General features: G+C 36.7%; 1 protein-coding gene across 1 annotated transcript; it reads left to right on the top strand.

Annotated features, from left to right (window-relative positions):
• Positions 1–368: 368 nt before the first annotated feature.
• On the top strand, positions 369–15,965 carry LOC137035084 (myosin heavy chain, fast skeletal muscle-like). Its single transcript, XM_067408352.1, has 41 exons — positions 369–487; positions 630–665; positions 2,787–3,005; positions 3,099–3,242; positions 3,327–3,483; positions 3,590–3,617; positions 3,795–3,900; positions 4,076–4,168; positions 4,288–4,351; positions 4,441–4,539; positions 4,620–4,723; positions 4,804–4,942; positions 5,206–5,324; positions 5,413–5,562; positions 5,648–5,818; positions 5,908–6,208; positions 6,295–6,359; positions 6,451–6,538; positions 7,015–7,132; positions 7,217–7,340; positions 7,444–7,580; positions 7,674–7,929; positions 8,020–8,262; positions 8,364–8,540; positions 10,342–10,487; positions 10,600–10,690; positions 10,773–11,162; positions 12,160–12,286; positions 12,540–12,658; positions 12,745–12,941; positions 13,025–13,208; positions 13,309–13,474; positions 13,604–13,728; positions 13,834–14,142; positions 14,263–14,466; positions 14,549–14,674; positions 14,764–14,934; positions 15,033–15,137; positions 15,264–15,359; positions 15,501–15,632; positions 15,839–15,965. Exons 3-41 carry the CDS (start codon positions 2,799–2,801, stop codon positions 15,851–15,853), a joined length of 5,793 nt encoding a protein of 1,930 aa, XP_067264453.1. The 5' UTR covers positions 369–487; positions 630–665; positions 2,787–2,798; the 3' UTR covers positions 15,854–15,965.
• Positions 15,966–23,935: the final 7,970 nt, after the last annotated feature.

Here is a 23,935-nt window from a genome sequence, read left to right as displayed (position 1 = left end):
AACTAACTTTATTGCGGTGTGGTTGTATTTAGCACTTTTAAAAAAAACAACAAAAAAACAAGATGTGCCTGACTGCCAAGAAAATGCTAAGGGTCATTCATGTACTAACTCTCATGAGTTCCGAATGTACCCTCTTCCCAAAAAAGGATTTATTTACTTCAGTGTGTCATATGTTATTAATAGACTAAAAATAAATAATAACACATGAACTTTAAGATAGAAGCTGTGACCTTAGCTGTGCAGTAGTCAAATAAATATTTAAGCAATAAAGCAATAAAGGTTTGACTTATGACTGATTTCATCAGACAGGATGTCTGTGAGTCTGTCCATAAATTTCTAAAAAAAAAAAAATGGGTCAAGAAAGCTCATCATAAATCAGAATATATGCCCATGTATAGATTCTGCTTGGTGTGCATGAACAACTGCTATAAAAGCCAAGAGGATAGACCAGAAGAGATGCAGAAGACCTCAGAAGTTTCATCCAGTGGTAAGAGCCTGTGCTGACTGTGACTGAATGGCATTTTATCATCATCACTTATGCATTTGTGCTTAAATTAATTGTATTTTTATTTACATTTAATACATTTTAATTAATTGATTTTTTTTTTTTTTTTTTTTTTCAATTCAAGGGTAGTGAAAATTTTATCTGGTCTCAAGGACAAAAGGCAAGTGAGTTTGATTCTATGTGTAGATTAGGGTAGAGGAAAACAGTTGTTATAGTCTGTATCATAGATGAAAACTGGTAAAGCATGCTGCTTTAAAAACTTGTGTAATTTATTTATAAAGAAATATGTTTAAATGTATTAGTAAGATGAATTTAAGGACTTGGTCCCATTGATCCTATATTTACTGTATTTTTAGGGGCCAAGCATAGGCATCGCGTTATTATATTCTGTTTTTCTTCTTCCACTTTTGAGTCTATAAGAGCCTATAGAACCGCTTGTGGGAAAGTTATACAAATTTGGCACAAACATAGAGGACAGTCTGAACATGAAACACTGCAAATGTGGAGACTTGCAATCATTCAAATAACTTTAAAACTGTAAGAAACAACAAAACTCAGACTGAATCGACTGCTCCCTATGACCTAAATTTTCTGTCATGATATACTGTATATATGTATGTCAACTATTAATGTGCATATAAATATAAGTGGCCATAACTCTTAAATTGAATGAAATATTTTGACCAAAGTTGACACATTTCTTTTGAAACAGAAAAAGAAGCAGGAAAGGGCCAACTGATGATGGTATAATAGAGCAAAACATGAAATTGGCTCTAACTACAGAACTGTTGATCTGATTAAATTAAATTAAATTAAATTAAATTAAATTAAATTAAATTAAAATAGTTATGCAGTGTTGTTATCATAATCCATGATGGCATTTGCATAAATATAGAAAGGTCTAAATTTCATCATAAAATATTAAAATATTATGATAAAAAAATCTTTGACAGTAATTTCTTAATTTTTGTCAGTAAATCTTATGCATCCACTGAGAAAAAAAACAAAAACAAAAAAACTCTAGTACACTTATCTACAGTGGAGAAAAACTTCTCTCTTTAGAGAGAGGTATTATTTTAACTCTTTTTACCCAAAATAGGATATTGTGAGCATTAGTGAGTACACACATGTAATTTCTCGTAGCCGGAGGATGAGCGCAAAACACGGACAACCTTACGTGTGACATGAACAAGACTTTATTAACTAGACTAAACACTTAAACTACTCTAACATTCACACACATACATGCATACAGTTTACCAAGAGAGAGAGAGAAAGCAGAGTACAGGAAGCAAGAGGTTACAGCATTGTTGGATATTCAGCAGATCAACAGCCTTGAGCAAACCATCAGTTTAGTTTTAACAGGCCCTTCTTTAAAAGGGGTAAGGATACTCAATGTATCCGATAATGAGACTAAGTTTGATGCTTGTCTCTTCAAGTTGAATTAAAACTGTCCTGATGCAATTTGTGGAGGCTTCCGCTGAATCTTTGCTGATATTGTCTTGACGAAACGGAACCAGCTGGATTCAGAGGATCTTTGGTGAATGGAAGGTCTAGGCCGAGGCCTGGCACAAGCTTGGGGTTCCTTAGAAGCTTTTAGCTTCTTGAAGCATCATCTTGACGTCAGCATTTGTCAGTAAAAGAGAAGAAGAGGAGGAAGAGCAGGAAGAGAAGGGGGTTTGATCTTGTGATCAGTGAATATAAGGGGTGAAGATGTCACACCCTCTTGAGGTGTCTGAGCCAATAAGGAGTTGCCCCCTGGGAGGGAAGTTTTACGAGTCTTTGTTCTGTAGCAAGATATTAGCATAAGACACTGGATTGGATGAATGAGAAAAGAACCCTCTAGATTCTTATAATACTAATGTGTCACAGAGTTAGTAACATGTAACATAAATTACCAAATAGGAAATGAAAGTTGGAGTCCATAGATACCAAACATGCTGCCAATGTGATCTCAGTCAACTATACATTTGCAACTATGGAACATTAATACCAAAATAGTTCAAAAGAGAGAATTAATACATAGAATAAAGCCTTCACCAGGAAGACATATTCAATCGAAATTTTTGCCTTTAATGGGCTCCTAACCTTCTTCTTGCTTGCTATCTAAATGTTTATCTAATATTGTTTTATGTGTCTGTATTCATGTGCAAGCCTAAACTTAGGAATATGTCTCTTTCCTAACACAATTCATGTGTTTCATTTCATGAGTCTTGCCTTTATTGTTACATGGAATATTTATGAAATTTTTAAAAGATAATTTTATCTTTTCTCTCTTTAGTAAGCTGCCACCATGAGTACGGACGCGGAGATGGCCGCGTATGGCAAGGCTGCCATTTACCTTCGTAAGCCTGAGAGGGAGAGAATCGAGGCTCAGAGCAAACCATTTGATGCCAAGACTGCCTGCTATGTGGCTGATGTCAAAGAGTTGTACCTCAAGGGAACAATTAAGAGCAAAGATGGTGGCAAAGTCACAGTTGTTTTGCTTGACACTACGGAGGTGAGTTTTAATTTCCATTTCATATAGATGCTCATTAAATTATTATTACATTGTTTTCTTTTATATCTAATATCCAATTTATCAAATTTATAGGAGAGAGTTGCTAAGGAAGAAGATGTCTATCCAATGAATCCTCCCAAGTATGATAAGATTGAGGACATGGCCATGATGACCCATCTCAATGAAGCCTCTGTGCTGTATAACCTCAAAGAGCGTTATGCTGCATGGATGATCTACGTAGGTTCTGAAACAACATAAAACAGGATTTAAGTTCATTTTGTCTGTGTTGTTGCAATCTGACCACTTCTCTACTCATTTCAGACCTACTCTGGGCTCTTCTGCGCAACTGTGAACCCCTACAAGATGCTCCCAGTGTATGATCCAGAAGTGGTGACTGCTTACAGAGGCAAAAAGCGTATGGAGGCCCCACCCCACATCTTCTCTGTCTCTGACAACGCCTATCAGTTTATGCAAACTGGTAAGACATTATGGAATTGATTTATATAGAATTCTTTAAGGTGAATTAGATGACGCTGTTAATTTAAGAAGTATTTACTGGATATTTTACAAATTACAATCAACAGATAGAGAAAACCAGTCTGTCCTGATTACGTAAGTATTTTCATTTAATCTCAGACCATGACAAAAAATAAAAATTGAAAGTACAATGTAGATGGCAAATCTTTATGGAGATATTTACAAAATAGAATTTAGAAATGAACTTCTGAATATACTTTGAAAAGTCTACATGTCTTTTAATCTTCTGTTTTCTAATCTCTCATAAACCAGTGGAGAATCCGGTGCTGGAAAGACTGTGAACACCAAGCGTGTCATCCAGTACTTTGCCACAGTTGCAGTATCAGGTGGTGAAAAGAAGAAAGAGGGTAAAATAAAGGTACTGTATAAGATACAAAACTATGTCATAGATATTATTTTGAAAGATGTTGATTTACACAAACTATATTTGATATATTTGATATTTGATATTTGATATGTGAATTTGTGAAATGCCTGCAAACAGTCTTTAGACATGAAATATTAAATAACTGAAAACCCTTCAAACATCACAGGGCTCTCTTGAGGACCAGATCATTGCTGCCAACCCTCTGCTTGAGGCTTATGGTAATGCCAAGACTGTGAGAAATGACAACTCCTCTCGTTTTGTAAGTTAAACACTTTTTATTTACAGTACAGATGGTCAGTTGTGTTAATTTTTTCTATACAGAGTTTTCTATAAAGAGATTATTATTATTTATATATTTTGCTATTTTGTTTTAAACAGGGTAAATTTATCAGAATTCACTTCGGTACAACTGGAAAACTGGCTAGTGCTGACATTGAAACATGTAGGTGGACACGATTTCATTGATCCATCCTGCACATTTGTCTTTGTCACTCTTCAGATGATTGTGACTCAAGTACATTCTCTTAACAGATCTGCTGGAGAAGTCTAGAGTGTCATTCCAGCTTCCAGATGAGAGAGGCTACCACATCTTCTACCAGATGATGACCAACCATAAGCCTGAGCTGATTGGTAGGTGCACATATTTCATTCAATGTTTCAATGCCAGATAATATTGTAAGATACTCTTTTAAAATCTGTGTATTTTACAGAAATGACGCTCCTCACCACCAACCCCTATGACTTCCCCATGTGCAGTCAGGGTCAGATCACAGTGGCCAGCATTGATGATAAAGAGGAGCTGGATGCTACTGATGTGAGTCATTGCTGTTTGAATATTGAATTATTCTATATAAATATGGCATCATAAATCTCATTCTTCTCTGTAATTTACAGGATGCCATTGACATTCTGGGTTTCACTAACGAGGAGAAAATGGCCATTTACAAGTTCACTGGAGCTGTGCTTCATCATGGTAACATGAAGTTTAAACAGAAGCAGCGTGAGGAGCAGGCTGAGCCTGATGGCAATGAGGGTGAGACTTGTGTGCTTTTTGCAATATATCTTGAGACCAGTCTTAGTGCTTCTGTTTTATCCTGGACTTTAAAATAGTAACAGCTGCATCGACTGTGCGTAAAATGTTTAGTGTAAATATAAATTAGAAGAGTGCTTTGCTGTGCATATCAATAAATCTAAAAATAAAAGTAAAAGTACCTGGTGCCTGAATTATTATAATTTTACACATACACAAAAGACTCTGTAAAGCTAAGACAATTTATTTTAAAATGTATTTAACAGAGGCTGACAAAATCGCCTACCTTCTGGGTTTGAACTCTGCTGAAATGCTAAAGGGTTTGTGCTACCCCAGAGTCAAGGTCGGAAATGAGTTTGTGACCAAAGGTCAGACGGTGCAACAGGTATAGTAACATTTCCAGCATGTCCATGTGTTCAATCAAACATTCTGGCTAATTATTGCAGAAGCAGAATTAAATATCTATTCTTCAGGTGTACAACTCTGTCAGCGCCTTGGGCAAATCTATCTATGAGAGGATGTTCTTGTGGATGGTCATTCGTATCAACCAGATGTTGGACACAAAACAACAAAGAAATTTCTACATTGGCGTGCTGGATATTGCTGGCTTTGAGATCTTTGATGTAAGAATGATTATTTTATTTATTTTTATGTCACATTGAATCATATTCAGAAGTCAGTAAATGTTTCTGTTATTTTTTCCTCCAGTACAACAGCATGGAGCAGCTGTGCATCAACTTCACCAATGAGAAACTGCAACAGTTTTTCAACCATCACATGTTTGTGCTGGAACAAGAGGAGTACAAGAAGGAGGGCATTATCTGGGAGTTCATTGACTTCGGCATGGACTTGGCTTCTTGCATTGAGCTCATTGAGAAGGTTTTTAATGGTTTATGAATTTATTCATTTCCATTGTCTATTCTCAAAATGTCATATTTTTGTAATAAACAACATTCTTTTATAAACAGCCCATGGGTATCTTCTCCATCCTTGAAGAGGAGTGCATGTTCCCCAAGGCTTCAGACACTTCCTTCAAGAACAAGCTGTATGATCAGCATCTTGGCAAAAGCAATGCTTTCCAGAAACCAAAGCCTGTCAAAGGCAAGGCCGAAGCCCACTTCTCCCTGGTTCACTACGCTGGAACTGTGGACTACAACATCACTGGCTGGTTGGACAAGAACAAGGATCCATTGAATGAATCTGTTCTGCAGCTGTACCAGAAGTCTTCTAACAAACTGCTGGCTTCTCTCTACCCAGCTGTTGTTGAAGGTAAAGAAAAAAACAACAACAATTTAACCAAACTTTTTTCTTGTTTTTGCATTCATACATGTTGCTTTATATTTGCATATCAATAGATACTACTAAAAAGGGTGGCAAGAAGAAGGGTGGATCCATGCAGACTGTGTCCTCCCAATTCAGGGTATGTATAAAGATGACATCACAACAATATGGCTGTACTTGAGGAAAAAAATGAAATACAAAGCATACCAACCCTTTTCTATTCTCCACAGGAGAACTTGGGCAAACTCATGACCAACTTGAGGAGCACTCACCCTCACTTTGTGCGCTGTCTGATTCCTAATGAGTCCAAGACTCCAGGTAAAGTATTAAAGACTTAAGATATACAAAGTTCTGCCATGAAACTCTAGATGGCACAGGCTAATAGGTCCTTTAAATCAACCTGCTTGTAATCACATCATTATCTATAGGGCACAGCTGATTGGTTCCTACTGTATCAGTAGCCAATGAGCTTGCATGCTCAACCTTCAAAATATTTTGGTAGCATTGCCTAGCAGCGCTTCAGAAACCCTCCACCTTCCCCAGCTCTCCCTGTATAGATCTGCTGGGGATAATTCATGTACGCTATATTGTACAGCAGCAGCATCTCTTACTTGCTCACAGCAGTGTGCCATGTTTGTATGGGCAGTAGCAAGTCACGTACTTTCTCTGCAGCAGCAATAACCAACAGCAACAGCAGCAATAAACACTCAGAGTTATCGTGACAGAAATTCTGGCACTCAATATATATGATGAAGTTAATTTACCAAGTTCATGGTGTAAACTGTTCGTTATAGGTCTCATGGAGAACTTCCTGGTTATCCACCAGCTGAGGTGTAACGGTGTACTGGAGGGTATCAGAATCTGCAGAAAGGGCTTCCCCAGCAGAATCCAATATGGTGACTTTAAGCAGAGGTAAATTAGACCACATGAAAATACCATTTCCTGTAGGAGTCTCCTAATTAAAAGACATGAAGTATTTTGATAAATTTTCCACAGATACAAGGTGCTGAATGCCGGTGTTATCCCTGAAGGACAGTTTATGGATAACAAGAAGGCCAGTGAGAAACTCCTGGGATCCATCGACGTTCCTCATGACGAGTACAGATTTGGACACACAAAGGTTCATATTAAGCAGTGAACTTTCAAACATGCACTGATTATGATCATTTAGCCTATACAGGTTAAATCAATATCTTTTGATTTATTGTTTTACATAAATTTAGGTGTTCTTCAAAGCTGGTCTTCTGGGTACTCTTGAGGAGATGCGTGATGAGAAACTGGCTACTCTGGTCACAATGACTCAGGCTCTCTGCCGTGGCTATGTGATGAGGACGGAGTTTGTGAAAATGATGGAGAGGAGGTGAGTATTGTCATGAGTAAAGGTGACATCAATGATAACTGTGTAAACAGTAAATAATGATAATTATGCCATTTAATGATGAATTATTCACAGGGAGTCCATTTACACTATTCAATACAACGTCCGCTCATTCATGAATGTCAAACACTGGCCATGGATGAAGGTTTATTACAAGATTAAGCCTCTGCTGAAGAGTGCCGAGACTGAGAAGGAGCTGTCAAGCATGAAAGAGGACTTTACAAAATGCAAAGAGTCTTTGGCTAAGTCTGAAGCCAAAAAGAAAGAGCTTGAAGAGAAGATGGTATCACTGCTGCAAGAGAAAAATGATCTGCAGCTGCAAGTAGCATCTGTGAGTATTTTTACTTGAATTAACTGATTTTGGCTCCATTAAAATTAGCAATGTGGTTTCCAATCAAATAGCAATCTATTTTACTGACAGGAAACTGAGAATCTGTCAGATGCTGAGGAGAGGTGTGAAGGTCTGATCAAGAGCAAAATCCAGCTTGAAGCTAAACTCAAAGAGACAACTGAGAGGCTGGAGGATGAGGAAGAAATCAATGCTGAACTGACAGCCAAGAAGAGGAAACTGGAGGATGAGTGCTCTGAGCTGAAGAAAGACATTGATGACCTGGAGCTTACCTTGGCTAAAGTGGAGAAGGAGAAACATGCCACTGAGAATAAGGTTGGAGTTGGTTTAAGATTAGATTTAATCTCTGTCTTATATATTGATATAGAATATAAATTGTAAATTATAACCTCACTTGAAACAAAAAAATCACACAGGTCAAGAACTTGACTGAGGAAATGACATCTCAGGATGAGAGCCTTGCCAAGCTTACGAAGGAAAAGAAAGCCCTCCAAGAGGCACATCAGCAGACACTGGATGATCTCCAGGCAGAGGAGGACAAAGTCAACACCCTGACCAAATCCAAGACAAAGCTTGAGCAGCAAGTTGATGATGTGAGTTGATTATGTAAATTATATTAAATTATGTATTATTAACAAAGTTTGGGAAAAGCACGTTGCCTAATTAACCCGAGAGGAGCGCATTCAGTTGATCAACTCAATAACGATAAGAGGTATATGTGACCCGTCACGGAAACCAGGGACACAAGTCGGCAGCACAACTATTGAGCAAACTGAGAAAGAAGCGTTTTTTTTTTTTTTCAAAATTGGTGATTTTTGTTTTTTGCAGAATCTGTTAGTTGAGATCATGAAGAAGCATCTCCGTGTGGCGGAGCCATTGTCTGTTTGTATTTCCATACTGGAATCGGATACGCCGGCTTTTGTTTCTTTTGTTATTGTCGCCACCCTCCAAGGGAAGCGTGGCTACTTATTTATGCAGCGCTCTGGCCGGCTCTAGCTGATATCAAAATTTAATGAAGATGGACACCGCAAAGAATATTGCAGACGAGCTGAACCGTGGCCGTTACACCAAAAATGTTTTGAAGTACAACATACGGTTGGATTCTTTAGCTGCGGAAAAAAGAGTGGCAGGACATGCAAATTATTGGACATTTAGAGGCAAACAGACGCATAGTAGTGCAAACTTCGGAAATGGTTACATCCACAAAGAAGACCCCGACAAAGAAAAAGTGTGCCCGAACAATTTATTTCATTGGAGACAACGAGATCTTTTCTGTTTCTTATGGGGTGAGTTTCCATAAACATCAAAGTTTGTCGTTTTGTGTTTATTCTAAGAACACGTAGGCTACACGTTATCTCATGTGTCTTTTGCTATTAGCTAGCTCAGGACTTTCATTTTAATTGTAATCGTTAGCATCGTATCACGTGCCAAAAACCCCCATTACTACAATGGGCTTTTAGATGGTAATGTTAGCATCTGCTTTTAATTTGAATAACGCTTCAATTGCTTGAATTGACTGGTGTGAATGACTTAGCTCATGTAAACCTTACTATTCTTGAATTGAATGTGACGCTAATAATTTTAGCCAGTTACTACTTAATATTCTTAACAAGGATTTACTAATGTAATAGTAAATGTATCAGATTAAATTCCTACGTAAGTAAAAGTATGAAGTATTCGTAGCCGTAAAATGTGCGTTATAAGTCAAAAGTAAAAGTATTTATTGAAGAGTTTAATGTACAGGATTTTTTTAATCCTTTGACTCAAACCAGGTCTAACCACTAACTGAGGTCTAAACCAGGACTATACGGTTATCACAGAATCCTGTTCAAAAAGTCCTAATGTCAAAAAAGATAAAATATTGATATTTACAAAGCACATTATCCTTTATTATTAGTAGTATGCGGTTTTTCCCGTTGCGTCTGTCGTTGCTATGCAACCATGCAGCTTTACAGGGGTTATGGCTTATCTAAATGAGATGTAAATGAGCCCTTTTATCACTCCCAGCAGGTGAGAACAGGCTAGAACTGCAAAATTAGAGGTCATTTTCTGCCCTTTGAGCTTTTTTGAGTGCCTACCTTCAACTGGCCACAACTTCTCCAAATATTAGCAGATTTCCATGTGTTACACATCGTTGGAAAGCTTGGAGACTACACTTACAGAATAAACAATAATGCCCCAAAACCAACTTGTGTCCCTACTTTCCGTGACTGGTCACATATATATACAGCACACTTACCTATGTTCATTAACAGTTTATCAGTATCCCTCCACCACCCCATCTCCTCACTTCTAATTCTAACCATTCCTAGGAGAACCGGGGGGAGTTCTCTAGGTTCGGGCCAAACTCCAAGCTCAGAGCCCTCTCATATTTTATATATCATTTTCCTGTAGCTTGAGGGTTCCCTTGAACAAGAGAAGAAGCTCCGCATGGACCTGGAGAGAGCCAAGAGAAAGCTTGAAGGAGACCTGAAATTATCACAAGAGTCCGTCATGGACCTGGAGAATGACAAGCAGCAATCTGATGAGAAAATAAAAAAGTAGTTAAAGCATAAAGTCTTTGAAAACATTGAAAACTTTTATTGTTGTGTTATCGTTTTTTTTTTTTTTTTTTTTTTTTTTAACAAACTACTTATTATTGAACACCCACAGGAAAGACTTTGAAACAAGCCAGCTGCTTAGCAAGATAGAAGATGAACAGTCTCTGGGTGCTCAACTCCAAAAGAAGATCAAGGAGCTTCAGGTATTTTGAGATTTCAAACATTATGATCATTATGATCAAATATATTATCACCCAAAATTTAATGAACTATTTTCCACCACAGGCTCGGATTGAGGAACTGGAGGAAGAGATCGAGGCTGAGCGTGCTGCTCGTGCCAAGGTTGAGAAGCAGAGAGCTGATCTCTCCAGGGAACTTGAGGAGATCAGTGAGAGGCTTGAGGAGGCTGGAGGAGCCAATTCTGCTCAGATCGAGATGAATAAGAAGCGTGAAGCTGAATTCCAGAAGCTGCGTCGTGATCTTGAAGAGTCCACCCTCCAGCATGAAGCTACAGCTGCTGCCCTACGCAAGAAGCAGGCAGACAGTGTGGCTGAGCTGGGAGAGCAAATCGACAACCTGCAGCGTGTCAAGCAGAAGCTTGAGAAGGAGAAGAGTGAATACAAAATGGAGATTGATGATCTTTCCAGCAACATGGAAGCTGTTGCCAAAGCAAAGGTTGGGAAATATTCTGAAGAATATATGTGACCCGTGTCACGAGCTACAGGCAAAACAAGTGAAAAATTACGATTTTGGTTGAATTTGAGGTTTTTACAAAAATTAGTTTATGAAGCCCTCATCTAGTGATCCCAATGCTCCAAATAGTAATTAAACATCTAAAATGATCTTTTATTTGTACGTTTTCTGAGAGGTGTACCTTCCTAAATCTTTCCTTTGTTTTAATAATCATGAAAAATTGCAGTTTTTCTCTGCTGGCTTCTTGACGACTGGTACTTCCCCTCAGCACAAGTTTGTTATCGTTGTAAAGTGAAGCATACTCATGCAAAATGATCTTACTTGCACTGACTGACATATCCAAAGCCTGAGCACAAAGACTCCCGTATTCACGCAAACATTATCTCTTATGTCTTAAGTGAACGTTTGGTTAACTGTTGGGGAAAAACATCTGATGTGAAACATTATATTAGATCAGTGTTAAGACAGTAGATCTTAATATATAGGCTGTTTGTCTCATTAATGTTAATTAAACAATTGTGGTATCATGGAAAAAAATAGATGTGGGTTTTGACTTAGTGTGTGCAAAATTTGGTGGTATTAACAGGGATTTTAAGGTATGCTTGCTAGGTGATTTTGTTTTGGAACCTTCAGACAAACTAGAAAACGTTAACTAGATTTTTCTCAAAATTGACTTTGCTAACTCTATCAACTTCAAATAGGTGTAGCTAAGTCCTTTTTTTCTGTTTCCAACAAATTATATTACATCATTTTGAAGGTTTTTCTAACAATAACTCATTTTTAAAAATGTGCTCATTATGACTCATTTTGCCAGCACGGGTCACATATAACAACAATATAACAAGAAGGTTTTTTCAAATATCTAATCTTTCCAACAAATCATACATCATACATTTTTGAAAATGTGCTCATTATGACAGCAGCATGGGTCACATATAACAAGTTTTTTTCAAATATCTAATGACTTTTGTATTTACAGGGCAATCTTGAGAAGATGTGCCGCACACTTGAGGACCAATTTAGTGAAATGAAGTCCAAGAATGACGAGAACAGTCGCCAGATAAATGATCTCAGTGCTCAAAGAGCAAGATTTCAAACTGAAAATGGTAACTAATGACAAATTGTGACCAATAATGAACAAATCAATATTATATCAAAAGTAATTAATGTCAATAATTAATAATAAAAAAATCAACAATAATAGTGTATTATGGTTCACCAGTGAATTTTTGACTGTAACAAAGTCTTATTAGACTATATTTTTTTAATGTTGACTGATAAAATCTTACATCCATTTATTTTGAAATGAACCGATAGAGACGTAGCACAATCTGACAAGGTGAATCTGAAACTATACAGGTGAATTTGGCCGTCAGCTGGAGGAGAAGGAAGCTCTAGTTTCTCAGCTCACCAGAGGCAAACAAGCTTTCACTCAGCAAATTGAGGAGCTTAAGAGGCATATTGAAGAGGAGGTTAAGGTAATACAGCATAATCAATACATACATATACTTGTACATTACTATAATGCAGAGACAAGCTAATATTATGTGACTTTGTCTCCTAGGCTAAGAATGCACTGGCCCATGCTGTACAATCAGCCCGTCATGATTGTGACTTGCTCCGTGAGCAGTTTGAGGAAGAGCAGGAGGCAAAGGCTGAGCTGCAGCGGGGAATGTCAAAGGCCAACAGCGAGGTTGCTCAATGGAGAACCAAATATGAAACTGATGCCATTCAGCGCACTGAGGAGCTTGAAGAGTCTAAGTATGTATATTATTGCATAATATTCCCAAAACTCACAGCTATTTTATAGATTAGAATTTAGAATCATGTGTATTACTTAACAGGAAGAAGCTGGCTCAGCGTCTGCAAGAGGCAGAGGAACAAGTTGAGGCAGTGAACTCCAAATGTGCGTCTCTGGAGAAGACCAAACAGAGACTCCAGGCTGAGGTGGAGGACCTCATGATTGATGTGGAGAGAGCCAATGGTTTGGCTGCTAACCTTGACAAGAAGCAGAGGAACTTTGACAAGGTAAACAATTTTAGTCATATGATATTCTCTTTGTAAAATATTGCTGGAATGGGCTGTGTTCATAATTTTTTTAAACAAACCTGAAATATCTCCACTAAAGGTCTTGGCAGAATGGAAGCAGAAATATGAGGAAGGTCAGGCAGAGCTGGAAGGTGCCCAGAAAGAGGCTCGTTCACTCAGCACTGAACTGTTCAAGATGAAGAACTCCTATGAAGAAAGTCTGGATCAACTGGAGACCCTCAAGAGAGAGAACAAGAATCTGCAGCGTAAGAATGAAACCATTCAATTAGAGAGAGAGAAAAAAATAATGTTCTAATTCTCAGTGAGCATTAAAAAGTAAGCACATATGATTAATGTTTATTATGATAAAGATTACATACTTTTTCTTTCTAAAGAGGAGATTTCAGATCTGACAGAGCAGTTAAGTGAGACTGGTAAGAGCATCCATGAGTTGGAAAAAGCCAAGAAGACAGTGGAGACTGAGAAGGCAGAGATTCAGACCGCCCTGGAGGAGGCTGAAGTAAGTATCTGAAGATCAATATGGAATTCTTGCTAGAACCATTATACTATGTTGTTAATATATATTTTCATTTTGATATTTAAATGCAGTTTTCATATTTCATAGGGTACCCTGGAGCATGAGGAGTCCAAGATTCTTCGTGTCCAGCTTGAGCTAAACCAGGTCAAAAATGAGATTGACAGGAAGCTTGCAGAGAAGGATGAGGAGATGGAACAGATCAAGAGGAACAGCCAGAGAGTCATTGAATCCATGCAGAGCACTCTGGACTCTGAAGTTAGGAGCAGGAATGATGCTCTGAGAATCAAGAAGAAGATGGAGGGAGACCTTAATGAGATGGAGGTTCAGCTGAGCCATGCCAATCGCCAAGCTGCTGAGGCCCAGAAACAGCTCAGGAACGTTCAGGGACAACTCAAGGTATGTGACTTCTTTTTGACTTTGGCATGTATTAATATTTTTTTATAATCTAACATGTGTTATGTAAAGCCCAACAGAAAGCACATCAAAAACTCATTGTAAAGCTTTTGTTGTGTTCAGGATGCCCAACTGCACCTTGATGATGCCCAGAGAGGACAGGAAGACATGAAGGAGCAGGTGGCCATGGTGGAGCGCAGAAACGCTCTGATGCAGTCTGAGATTGAGGAGCTGAGAGCTGCTCTAGAGCAGACAGAGAGAGGACGCAAAGTGGCTGAACAAGAGCTGGTGGATATCAGTGAGCGTGTTGGGCTGCTGCACTCTCAGGTAAGTGCATATTGTTTCCCTGAAATTAAGGAAATTGAGAGCATCATTCAAAATGTTCATACTGTTGCCTATCATTTTGTAGAATACAAGTCTCCTGAACACCAAGAAGAAGCTTGAGGCTGACCTTATTCATGTCCAGAGTGAAGTTGATGACACAGTACAGGAAGCCAGAAACGCAGAGGAGAAGGCCAAGAAGGCCATCACTGATGTGAGTAACAGTAGCAGCCAAATCCCTCACCAAGACACGTGTGTACTTAAAAAATGTGGAACTAATGAATTTCTGCATTCACACAAAAGGCTGCATTGATGGCAGAAGAGCTCAAGAAAGAGCAGGACACCAGTTCTCACCTTGAGAGGATGAAGAAGAATCTGGAGGTCACAGTGAAGGACCTGCAGCACCGTCTGGATGAGGCTGAGAGTCTGGCCATGAAGGGAGGAAAGAAACAACTCCAGAAACTGGAGTCCAGAGTAAGCCTCTTTATAGTTATGATGTGGGCAATGTGAAGTATGTTATATTATGATAAATTATGAATGAATTGTTTGATTAAAAATAATCTCTACTATAGGTTCGTGAGCTTGAGACTGAAGTTGAAGCAGAGCAGAGACGTGGAGCTGATGCTGTTAAGGGTGTCCGCAAATATGAGAGGAGAGTGAAAGAGCTCACTTATCAGGTATGACTATATTCCTCATAAGTTTGTTCAGACAAAAGAGTCCGTATAATATTGTATGTACTGACAAGAACTATTTTTTAGTAAAGGATCAAGACTTAATCTAGTAAATATGTGTATTTTTTTAAGACTGACGAGGACAAGAAGAACGTCGCCAGACTCCAGGATCTGGTTGACAAACTGCAGCTGAAGGTCAAAGCCTACAAGAGGCAGTCTGAAGAGGCGGTATGTAAAACCTAATAGAACATTTTGACACTGTAATTATTTATATTTGAATGCTAACTTGATGATACATGAGCCATATATATATATATATATATATTTTTTTTTATATATATATATTATTTATTAAAAAAAAAACTTTAGGAGGAGCAAGCCAATGGTTACCTGTCCAAGTTGAGGAAGGTGCAGCATGAGCTGGAAGAGGCTGAGGAGCGTGCTGACATTTCTGAGTCTCAGGTCAACAAGCTCAGAGTTAAGAGCCGTGATGCTGGAAAGGTAAGACTGGGTAGATGAGTTATTTCTTTATTAAAATTGTTTATCCAAATAAATAAACTACCTCTTAGCAGAAGAATAGTGGAACTATGATAATTTTGCTGATGTTACATGTCCTGTATGACATTTGCACATCTGTATTATCTTCATTATGTAAAGTGGAGCACATTTTTGTTAATAAGGCTGCTTGCCTCTTCCTTCTTTCCCAGGTCAAAGAAGAATGAATGAAGAAGAATCTTTAAAACTTGAAAGGAGCATATACTGAAGTCATATAATATGAATGTTTAGTGTAAATGTACCTTTCTTAATAAACCTTTATATTTCAGCAAATAATAAGACTTTGTGTGATTTTTTTTTTTTTTTCAGCAAAATACACTTATTATTCATATCATAAGAGTGCTGATTATCAAGAGTGTCTTGACTCTATCAAATTTGAACTCTTAAAGTTTCCATAAAAGTTAAAAAGGGTCCATAAAATGTAATACTCATCTTCACTGAATGCATTCACACAAACATTTCTGTTCAAAGCTTCCACACTGGATTGATGTTATCTTCCTCAAACAATTTTAGAATATACTCTACTCAACATTGCAGTGTAAAATAGTATACTGAGCCTTAAACAGTTAAACCTCAATGCTATTGCCCTTGTGAAAAAAAAAGTGTACTTTAGTATACTTTTATAAAGTGTACTTATTGCAGAAATAATATACTTTAAAAGAACACACTTAAGTGTGAATTAAATGTAATGTTTTCATCGCTTAAGTGCATTATATCTGTACTTAATTTCAAATATATCACATATTAAGTTCATATTAAATGCAATAAGTTGAACTTAAGAGTGATTTTTTTGAACAACTTAAGTGGTACTTTAATACAACTTTATTACAACCTTCGTAATTGCTTCTAGTACCTTTAAAATATACTTAAAGTGCACTGTCCAATGTACTGACAAGCAATTAATGTGAAATAAAATATATTTTAATATCAGTTATCAATACACTTAAGTGTGAATTAAATGTAATGTTTTCAGCCGCTTAAGTGCATTCTATTTGTAATTAATTTCAAATATATCACAGATTAAGTTCATATTAAATGCAATAAGTTGAACTTCTGAGTGATTTTTTTTAAAGCACTTAAGTAGGACTTTAATACAATTTTTTATGTACTTCAAAATATGGTAAAAGTATACTTCCGAATGTACTGACACGCAATTAATGCGAACTTAAATATACTTTAATGTAATTTACATGTACACTATTATATAATTTAATACATTTGTAATTACATTTTTTGTACATATAATAATGAAGTTACAATTTAGTATATTTCAAAATATTACAATCAACACAAATGCAAATTGAAACCCTCTACATTTACTGACAAAATAATCTCTAAAACAAATGCACAAAAACCTTTTTGTTGATGCACAAGAAAAACCCAAGAAACACTATACACAATCACAAACAATTACAACACTTTAACTCTCATTTAGAAAGAGTCTGGAGGACAGTGAGGCTTATATGCACTATAATTTTCTCCATCACATACAAAGGTACCTAAACCTACCATCACAATCTTTCTGCATTTTTACATTTTCAGATAAAATCATTCTGTATAAGATGATAAATAAGACAACACCCATGAATTAATACAAACAAAATGTAAAGAAAAGAAAAGATTCAAAACTTTGGGTAACACTGTACAATAATTTTCTATTAGTTAACTACTTTAGTTAACATGAACTATGAATGAAAAATACTTTAAGCATTTATAAATCCTAGTTAATATTACGTATGCATTATTAAAATCAAAAGTTGCATATGTTAATAGATAATGCAATGTAAACTAACATGAACAATAACTATACATTTTATTAACTTGAAAAAAAAAATTATTGCCTAATGTTAACAAATATTGATAAATACTGTAAAAAAAAAAAAAAGTCAATGCACTTAGTTAGATAATGTTGTCTAATATATTAATTGATGTTAACAAGCGAGACCTTTTGTAAAGTATTACCTTTTGTAAACCTTGTTACTTATAAGCTCTGCAACCCTTACTAGCACAAACATTAAACAGGACAAAAAGGTTTCTTCTAAAATCTTACTCCAGCATTACAGTGAATGTAATTTTGAAAAAAAAAAAAAAAACAAAAAAAAAAACAATGAATTCCATAGGCACAAAAACAAGAAAACCAAAATTGTCTGTCACCACCTTTTTTTAAGTTGTATGAAAAAGTGCTGTTTATGTCAATGTCCCAGAAGCTCTTCATCGGCAGAAAACCTTAAATGTCCATGAAGCTGCACACCATCTCTAAACAGCATGCATAAATGAACATGTTCCAAAGAGGCAAGAAAGTAAAAAAAAAAAAATACCTGGAGGAAAAAAAAAAAAAAAAAGAAGTAAGAGTCAGTCCATTATTATAATTGGTTCAATCAAATGAAATCAATAGATATAGATATATATACAGAACTCCAAAGTTTATATCCACCTTTGTAGGTTTGCAAATAATAAAAACCCATTTGGTATTCCCTAAAGGCAAAGAGTTGCTGATAGTGATTGAAGCCTGTGGCCAAGATGTTTACTGTGTACTGATAATTTCCTCCACTTTAATACCAGTTACAGTGTGAAATAAATATGAATGAACATCTGAAGGTATGTTACAAGATACAGTACAACTGATCCATAACATGTCACATTTAATCGCTCAATCAGTGTTTCAACGCGTGGAAAGACGTCAGTGAAACAGCTTGTAAACAATGTCACGTAACATCACATTTACTTCAGAAAAATCATATTCAGCATAAACTCATTAGTCAGCTATAGAGAGGAGCATTCTGCTAATTATATGCACCACATTACATATTCATTATAATTTTATTTTAAATATTTTTTTTATAATTAATTTATGTATTTAATGTTTGAATACATAATTTATGACAGCTACAATTTAAATGTTTATATTTCAAAAAACAATTTAGAGTAGAAATATGATTATGTAATTCTAAAGTTTACATAATCATAACTTTATTATAAAACAAACAAATCATACAAATTAGCATTGTATTTGTTTCTTTATTTAGTACTTCCCTGATGAAGCAGTTTATTCTGCAAGGTGTAAGTAAACTTTTGACCGCAACTGCATCACCCAAGATGAATTACCTCAGTCATCAGGAAAACACTGTTGTAGAATCCTGGGAGAAGCTCCTTCACATTTCCCACAAACACCAGGATTCCAGTGACCACACCATCTTCACTGACACTGGCCTTTCAAAATAGAGAACATTTTTATAAACATTTTTATTCACAAGGAATTAAACATAACTTTATCAATTACACAAATATATATAAATAACCCAAGGCCCAAGCAAATTGAGGGGTTTTGCTTTGAAAATAATTATATAATATCATTATATATAAACATAAATATATAATGATTAGATGGGGATTTGTAAGTGCACAGGGGAGAATTTATTACTTGCAAACAGAAAAGATTCAAAGCATTTAAAAGCTATAAGGACAGTTGATGGCAGTGTTTTAGCTTGTAGTGTGTGATCAGGGTGGCTGAATTAATGGAAAAACATGGAACATCACCTCATCAATACAGGTCTTTGATTCCACACAGCTTGCACTGTATCTCCAATAACAAATCTGTACTGATCCTACAAAATTAATATATAAAACAACAGATAAGCACAAAAATATTACATATTACAAACACAAACAGTAATTGAACAACTTCAAATGCAAAAAGAAAAATAGATTATAAGCATTACTGGTGGTTATAATAGCGATTAAATGTATATAATTGTCTTTAAATGTTACAAGATCAGATCTTTGAATATAGTTCTGCAAATTTAACTTAAAGTCATTTAAAATGATTTAAAAAGTCAGAGTTCAATTAAAATGTATTTTCAGCAGCCAAATTCTTTGAACACGCCCACACACGCGACCACGTTCATATTATATAAGAAATTATTATAATGCAATCATAAATAAATTACAGGAAACATGATTAATTCACCTCCATATTGCGATTAAACTAAATAAGTTACACTCATAAGAACTGCTATGTTCCGGTGAAAAAATAAAAATTAAGAGAGCATATATCAAGATACTTACTTGCTTCTTTATTTGTAATACATAATGTCTCATTTGTAGTCATCCAAACGTGCGCTCCTTTGTTTTCTTCTTTGATCACTGAAAGATGGCTGAAGGTGCATTTTTCAAACTCTGGTGAAGTAATGCGCCGTCATGACGTAGTATTGTGGCGCATGCGCATGATTAAATTTGTACAAGTTTTTCTAATTCAGTGTTGTAGTTAGACTGTAAGTTTACAGAACTTGACTCATTCACCTAACTGAAATTCAATTATTTTATAGTTTAGTCTGATTAAAATTAAATGTATTTTAACTGAATATGAATTCAAATTATTTTTTAGATCTGTTAAACTTTTGCTTGCAATTAAATAGGTTTAATCAACTTAGAACAACAATGATATTATAAGTATTATACAGATATGTAAAGTACAGCACTGTTGCATTAAGTATCACAAATACAGCACTCCATAAAAAAAAAAAAAACAACAACAACAACAAAAACATTTTTTGTCAAATATTATGTAGAAAACTGACACTAGTCGAGTTTAGAGCAGGAGCTGGTGATAAAAATTTCAACAATAAGTTGTACAGGATTATACACTGTAAAAGCAAGTGTTTTGAAATTCAGAAAAATAAATTCCAAGTGTATTAATGGACATTTAAAATACATTAACAAATGTCATCTTGGACAACACAGTTAAGTTGAAATTAAAATAAATTATTTTTCATGTGCTTTAATATATAAGTCAATACATCAGAATAAGTTTACTTATTTAAAACACCATAAAGTCATAATTAGGTAAAAATTAAGTGCATTTTTAAAAAGTGCTCTTAAGCATGTTTAGAAATATTGTCATGAAAGTGTACTTTCTTCAAGTACAACTTAATAAGTCATTATTACAAAGTGCATTTTTAAAAAAGTGTTAATAAATATTGTCATTTAAGTGTACTTTCTTTAAGTACAGCTTAATTTGACATTATTACAAAGGGCATTTTTAAAAAGTGCACTCGAGCATATTAATAAATATTGTAATTTAAGTGTACTTTATTTAAGTACAACTTAATTTGACATTATTACAAAGTGCATTTTTAAAAAGTGCACTTAAGCATGATAATAAATATTGTCATTAAAGTGTACTTTCTTTAAGTACAACTTAATTTGACATTATTACAAAGGGCATTTTTAAAAAGTGCACTTAAGCATGATAATAAATATTGTCATTAAAGTATATTCTATTTAAGTACACTTAAGTGGCCTTTCATTTTAATTATATTGTATTATCTGCAAGTGCACTTTTTAAAAACTAAGTACACACAAAGTACACTTTCAATACAATTAAGTGCACTTCTTTTTCACAAGGGTGAAATTAACACAACACCATTATAAAAATCAGACCATACAGTACCTATGTATCAGGTACAGTATCTGAATATACTGTAAAGCTTAACTGGACGACTGCAATGTTCTATGAACCAGCCTTCCAGTTAGCACAATTGAGCCTCTACAGATGTACCATGCACCGTTCACATACCAAGCACTGAATAAGCCAGAGATGGCCACCAGACTGCTTATCTTGTAGGTTAATCCTATTAGTTGATGTAACAGGTAGACTACCAGAAAAATGATAAATTTGGCCACTGTGTTTATCTGGGAGGACATTTATACAGATTACAAAATACAAAAGAATGGGACTGACCAACAAATTATCTGTCTTAATACTGAGTTGTCAAGATACAGTATATACGTCTATGGGCAAACCCTCAAAAACTCACAAGGAATGCACCATCTGTACTACCATACCACAGACAAATATACAATTGGCTTTCACTTTTTAAAAATGGATAACGTCTTGGTTATGCATGGTAACCCTTGTTCCCTGATGGAGGGAACAGAGATGTGTGTTGAAACCAATATATAGGGTTTGCTCTTGGGAGCCCCAATCACCTCTGAGATAACCAGAAAAGCTCAATGAAATTGGCGTGCAGAATTTGCATGCTAGGCCAGCAGCATAGAAGCTGCATTCAGTTTTGTTCTGAGGAGCTGAGGTAGCATACCATATGTAACGGAGACGTTCCCTTTCTGTTGGTCACTTCGACATGTGTCGAAACCGACATATAGGGTCCCTATACTAAACGCCACAACAACTGTACCGTGTCACGAGAGTGGGGTGCAGATGTGGGCAGGTGTGTCAATGACAAGTGCAGCAGCACTCACACGTAACCTTCCAACACCCAAGGTAAATGACCTCAGGTCTCCTGCAAGGAGCACTACCCACCTCATCGTATGGGATGACCTTCAGGTCAACCACCACATACAGAGCACCAGCCAGATTACAAGGGCTCACCTGAAAAAGGGCAGCTCATGAGTAATGGGCCTGGAAGTGAGTTCTACCCGCAAGGGTGCTAGAATGATGTAGAGAGGTGGCCTAGGGTTCAGCATTCCTGGGGAACTTAACTAGACCTAAGAGTGCACGTTATCACCTCACTAATGCAAGCGCTACACCCAGCCAGTTTGTCAAGATTTACCTTATATTACCAAAAACTCAAGATGAAACTGGCTCCATACGGAGATTATAGTATCTCGCAAATGTGTTGGGTGTAACCCAGCCCGCAGCTCTAGATATGTCTGCTAGCGAAGCACCGTTTTCCAGAGCCCAAGTGGCAGTGACACCGCGAGTAGAGTGAGCTCTCACTCCAAGCGGGCATGGCACACCTTGTCAATTTATGTACGCCACAATTGCTGTGTTGTCCATCTGGAGCCCAGGAGCCTGAAACTGCATGCCCATTGCACACGGCACCCTAGACTGTCTTGGAGGTGGTGGTGTCCCCTAGATACTTGGCCTAGTGGAACTACTACCTTTAGAAACACAAGGTTCGACCAAGGTTCGACCTGGGACATATGCGGATACCATATGCCCCAGGAGCCTCTGAAAGTATTTCAGTGGAACCGCTGTTTTGACATTTTTGAGCAGCATCTTCGCCTCACACTGAGGTGAAGAGCACACAGAGGTGAAGAGCCTGCCCTGGCACCTGGCCAATTGAATCGCATAGCCGAGATGGATTGTTCTGACCAGTCAAGGTGACAGGTTGGGAAGCTTTAGCCTGAGAGCCCGCTGAGAGCCCACAGAAAGGCGGAGCAAGGCCTGTCACGTCGAGAGGCTTTGCGTCCCTGAGAACCCGTGACAAATGGTGTATCTGAAGATAAGCTTGCATGCTGCTGGCCTTATATATCTGTATGAATGGGCATGGCCTGGCATCCATATTCTGCACTCCAATTTCATTGTCCTTTTCTGATATTCTCAGCGGTGATTGGGGCTCCCAAAAGCGAACCCCATATGTTAGTTTTGACACATGTCGAAGTGACCGACAGAAAGGGAATGAGATATACACAGTTCAAATGTTAAAATATTTATATTTTATGTAGGGAATGCAATGCTCAAGTATATCAAAAGTATCAGAAACAAACACACATAAAATAAACTTAAAAGCTACAACAGTGTAAGTAACAACAGATTACAATGTTCACGCACTGATGGCATAATAACAGACCAGTAAGAGTAAACAGTAAGTAATTAGCACTAGTAAACCTGTAGGTGGTGCAGTAGCTCACTGCTCTGCCATCTTGTCAATGATGTAATCTTTATCAAGTTCCATAAGAATCTAGCTTGTCTGTTGCTGTAAAAAGGAATGCTTCAAGGTTCTCTTGACTGAGGGAGGTTCTCAGATAGTTCTTCACTAATGTCAGGGTGGAGAAGGTCCTCTTACAGGTAACCTGAATAATGGATAGTGTGGGGAGGAACTTATAACCCAAACCATCAAGAAAGCAGTAAGCAGATTGTATTGAGACAAGAGGAGATAGCAGCATATTAGACAGTTTTTGCATGGTGAACAACTTCTGCTCACAAACTCAACACTTTCATCAGGAACCTCAGAGCCCTCCCATGTTTCATCACTAGAAACAGCACCCCTAATGTTGTAGTTCTCCGTTAGTTATTGTTTCAGTCTTTCCAATTGCTGTGCAAGGCTGATCAGTTCAGCCTGCAAGGTCTCAACACTGACACGTTCATCAAATTGCAGTAGGCATTTGCTGAGCTCCTTCATGGTTATCTCTGGAAGGCCTTTTTCTCTGATTTCAGGGCTTTCACTGCATTGTCTGCATAATGGCTATGAATGTTTTCAATAACAGTGTCCAAGATCACATTGTGG

Source organism: Chanodichthys erythropterus, chromosome 13 (assembly GCF_024489055.1).
Source record: "Chanodichthys erythropterus isolate Z2021 chromosome 13, ASM2448905v1, whole genome shotgun sequence".
Taxonomy (NCBI): Eukaryota; Metazoa; Chordata; class Actinopteri; order Cypriniformes; family Xenocyprididae; genus Chanodichthys; species Chanodichthys erythropterus.
Note: the sequence above shows the minus strand (reverse complement) of the source record. Positions and strands in the feature narration are given on the sequence as shown.

Excerpts from the sequence above, each read along its gene's own strand:
- LOC137035084 (XM_067408352.1), top strand. The coding sequence starts at position 2,799 with ATGAGTACGGACGCGGAGATGGCCGCGTATGGCAAGGCTGCCATTTAC. Across the intron at positions 3,618-3,794 it reads AACCAGTCTGTCCTGATTAC|TGGAGAATCCGGTGCTGGAA; the intron begins GTAAGTATTTTC and ends CTCATAAACCAG. Across the intron at positions 14,935-15,032 it reads TCCAGAAACTGGAGTCCAGA|GTTCGTGAGCTTGAGACTGA; the intron begins GTAAGCCTCTTT and ends TCTCTACTATAG.